Source organism: Mya arenaria, chromosome 4 (genome assembly GCF_026914265.1).
Source record: "Mya arenaria isolate MELC-2E11 chromosome 4, ASM2691426v1".
Lineage (NCBI taxonomy): Eukaryota > Metazoa > Mollusca > Bivalvia > Myida > Myidae > Mya > Mya arenaria.
The window spans coordinates 69,962,205-69,966,608 of NC_069125.1; the positions used below are offsets into that span (position 1 = coordinate 69,962,205).

The 4,404-nt window shown below is 38.5% G+C and overlaps 1 protein-coding gene across 1 annotated transcript; it reads left to right on the forward strand.

Annotated features, from left to right (window-relative positions):
* Positions 1-419: 419 nt before the first annotated feature.
* LOC128231044 (interferon-inducible GTPase 1-like) lies at positions 420-2,173 on the forward strand. The gene is made up of 2 exons (XM_052943465.1): positions 420-991; positions 2,164-2,173. Exons 1-2 carry the CDS (start codon positions 420-422, stop codon positions 2,171-2,173), a joined length of 582 nt encoding a protein of 193 aa, XP_052799425.1.
* Positions 2,174-4,404: the final 2,231 nt, after the last annotated feature.

The following is a 4,404-nucleotide window of genomic DNA, read 5'->3' on the forward strand; positions in this document are numbered from 1 at the left end:
GAGCAAAAATGGCATTTTTTAACTTGTTGAACTCGCTCTGAACTATTAAATTATTAGTCATACACTCATAAACTCTTTCAGGACGGTATTTGATGTTATTATGTTGTGGAACTCATAATTTTGATGCACATTGATGGAAAATGGACAAAATAACGGCCCTTGCTTTTGTGACAAACGTGGGATATGCGGGCTTTCGTGTCCTATGGACACATTTCTAGTTTGAAGTTAATGAATGCTTCCTCTAGTTAAGGCTCAAATGATAACAAATGTGTGACTAGTCAATATATAAACTTAGCTAATGACTGTATTTTCATTTAGTATAAGCTTAAGGTTGTCAATTCTTAGGTTATGACTGCATTTGGATGACAGATTGTCATTCAATTCAATGGTGTATTTTTTAATAAAAAGCAGTTTACAAAATGGGATTTGCAGCCAGCAAACAGGTGACAGAGGAATGTGAACAAAATGAAGATCTTCAACATGAAAAAGATGTTAAAAAGTTTCAAGATGCATTTGAAAGTGGTGGTTACTCTGATCTGCACAAAATTGTTAGTGATAACTTAGATGAATGGAAGAAGATTGAGCTGAACATAGCTGTTACTGGCAAATCAGGTTCAGGAAAATCATCTTTTATAAATGCATTCATGAACAAAAAACCTGGAGACGAGGGTGCAGCAGAAGTGGGTGGTTTTGAAGAAACCACAATGAAAATCAAGAAGTATAAGCATGAAAAATATAACATGTGTCTCTGGGATTTGCCAGGAATTGGAACGGCTAGGTTTCCTAGAGATGAGTACCTTCGAAAAACTTCTTTCACACAGTTTGACTTTTTCTTGATTGTTACTGCGACCAGATTATCAGAGAATGACGTATACTTGGCCAAGGAAGTCCATGAGAAAATGGAACGAAAAAGGTTTTTCCTTCTTAGAACTAAACTAGATGATGTGTCAAAGGAAAAGAAACGGTCCGAAGAAGAACTTGAAAAAATAAGGTATAGCATCAGAAGAAGTTTGTTGGATAACAAACTTACAAATGACAATGTTTACCTTATTGATTCATACAACACACAAGCTTATGACTTTCAGAAATTGGTGAGTAAGATGATCGATACTGCACCAAGGGAAAAAAAAGAAACTTTTTTACTAGCTTTGAGCTCCAGTACAGAAAGGGTTTTGAAAGCAAGAAAAGATGCTTTGGCAAAACGTATATGGAAAGTGGCAATTCCTGCTGCACTTGGGTCTGCTGTTCCAATACCTTTAGTTGGTGCTACAATTGGGGCTGGTTGTTTGTTAACCGAAGGAAAACTTTACAGTCAATGTTTTGGCTTGGACTTCAAATCAAGAGAAAAAATGGCTGGAACAATGAAAATGAATGTGAAAGATTTTGATAGCTTTATGGATTTAAAGAGTGTTGCTATTTTAGGGTCTGTTGAGGCATTCGCAGCCTACATTGGACAGTCGACAATATCTGAGGGTATTGAGAATGTCATGAAAATATCCATGCCAGTTCTAGGAAGCGCACTAGCTGGAGGCATTTCTTATCCCATTTGTGTATACGCCCTGAAACAACTGCTAAATTTGGTGTTTGAAGAAGCTGTGTTAGTGAACAAAAAAATTGTTAATTGGGTAAATTCCAAGTCAAAAATAGAATAAACACTCGTACAATGGTATAGAATTATGTTGAATCACTTTGTAATAGACAGATACAGTGCACTCTTAAATTGACCTCAAATGTTGAAAGAGTTTTGTCATCTTTCTTTGTGATAACTGTAGAATTTTTGTAAATTTTGACTTGCTGCTTTTACAGGCAATCTTTTTCAAATAGGCAGAAAACCATGAACCATGGCTGCTTTTAAGATTGCCAATCAAAATTGTGCTTTTATAAAGTACATGTATCAGATCTTTTTCTTGTAAGAGTTATTTTGTGTTTTAAACCATTTGTTATGAAATTTAAAATCATACAATTTGTATTCATGCAATTAAGCGCAATCTTGAAATGAGACAAGAATTTGAGACATTCATTAACTGGCGCGACATGAATTTTGCAATTGCATAATAACTGTGAAGTTTCTGCCTGGCGTTCATCCAATAAAGGTTGATACAGATAAAACATATTATTGTAAAAATGCTTTCAATATTGAAAATATGTTCCATTATGTTTTAGATTCCTTTAATTTAAAACATGTTAGTGGTTTTGGGGTGAATCTTAATTGATAACTGATTTCTTTTTTATCATATATTATAATTTATTGTTTCTTTTTCTACTTGTTAAGTTTATATTATACAATGCATGTCCATTGATACCAAAGCCAAGTATTCACAATAGATGTCCATTGGTACTAGAGCCAGGTATTCACAATGCATGTCCATTGATACCAGAGCCAAGTATCCGCATTGCATGTCCATTGATACCAGAGCCAAGTATTCACAATGCATGTCAATTGATACCAGAGCCAAGTATCCACAATGTGTGTGTCCATTGATACCAGAGCCAAGTATTCACATTGCATGTCCATTGATACCAGAGCCAGGTATTCACAATGCATGTCCATTGATACCAGAGCCAAGTATCCACATTGCATGTCCATTGATACCAGAGCCAGGTATTCACAATGCTTGTCCATTGATACCAGAGCCGAGTATCCACATTGCATGTCCATTGATACCAGAGCCAAGTATCCACATTGCATGTCCATTGATACCAGAGCCAGGTATTCACAATGCATGTCCATTGATACCAGAGCAAGGTATTCACAATGCATGTCCATTGATACCAGAGCAAGGTATTCACAATGCATGTCCATTGATACCAGAGCCAGGTATTCACAATGCATGTCCATTGATACCAGAGCCAGGTATTCACAATGCATGTCCATTGATACCAGAGCCAGGTATTCACAATGCATGTCCATTGATACCATAGCCAGGTATTCACAATGCATGTCCATTGATACCAGAGCCAAGTATTCACAATGCATGTCCATTGATACCAGAGCAAGGTATTCACAATGCATGCCCATTGATACCAGAGCAAGGTATTCACAATGCATGTCCATCGATACCAGAGCAAGGTATTCACAATGCATGTCCATTGATACCAGAGCCAAGTATTCACAATGCATGTCCATTGATACCAGAGCCAGGTAATCACAATGCATGTCCATTGATACCAGAGCAAGGTATTCACAATGCATGTCCATCGATACCAGAGCAAGGTATTCACAATGCATGTCCATTGATACCATGACCAGGTATTCACAATGCATGTCCATTGATACCAGAGCCAGGTAATCACAATGCATGTCCATTGATACCAGAGCAAGGTATTCACAATGCATGTCCATTGATACCAGAGCCATGTATTCACAATGCATGTCCATTGATACCAGAGCCAGGTATTCACAATGTGTGTCCATCGATACCAGAGCCAGGTATTCACAATGCATGTCCATTGATACCAGAGCCAGGTATTCACAATGCATGTCCATTGATACCATAGCCAGGTATTCACAATGCATGTCCATTGATACCAGAGCCAAGTATTCACAATGCATGTCCATTGATACCAGAGCAAGGTATTCACAATGCCTGTCCATTGATACCAGAGCAAGGTATTCACAATGCATGTCCATCGATACCAGAGCAAGGTATTCACAATGCATGTCCATTGATACCAGAGCCAAGTATTCACAATGCATGTCCATTGATACCAGAGCCAGGTAATCACAATGCATGTCCATTGATACCAGAGCAAGGTATTCACAATGCATGTCCATCGATACCAGAGCAAGGTATTCACAATGCATGTCCATTGATACCATGACCAGGTATTCACAATGCATGTCCATTGATACCAGAGCCAGGTAATCACAATGCATGTCCATTGATACCAGAGCAAGGTATTCACAATGCATGTCCATTGATACCAGAGCCATGTATTCACAATGCATGTCCATTGATACCAGAGCCAGGTATTCACAATGTGTGTCCATCGATACCAGAGCCAGGTATTCACATTGCATGTCCATTGATACCATGGCCAGGTATTCACAATGCATGTCCATTGATACCAGAGCAAGGTATTCACAATGCATGAACATTGATACCAGAGCCAGGTATTCACAATGCATGTCCATTGATACCAGAGCAAGGTATTCACAATGCATGTCCATTGATACCAGAGCCAGGTATTCACAATGTGTGTCCATTGATACCAGAGCCAGGTATTCACAATGCATGTCCATTGATACCATGGCCAGGTATTCACAATGCATGTCCATTGATACCAGAGCCAAGTATTCACAATGCATGTCCATTGATACCAGAGCCAGGTATTCACAATGCATGTCCATTGATACCAGAGCCAGGTATTCACAATGCATGTCCATTGATACCAGAGCCAGGT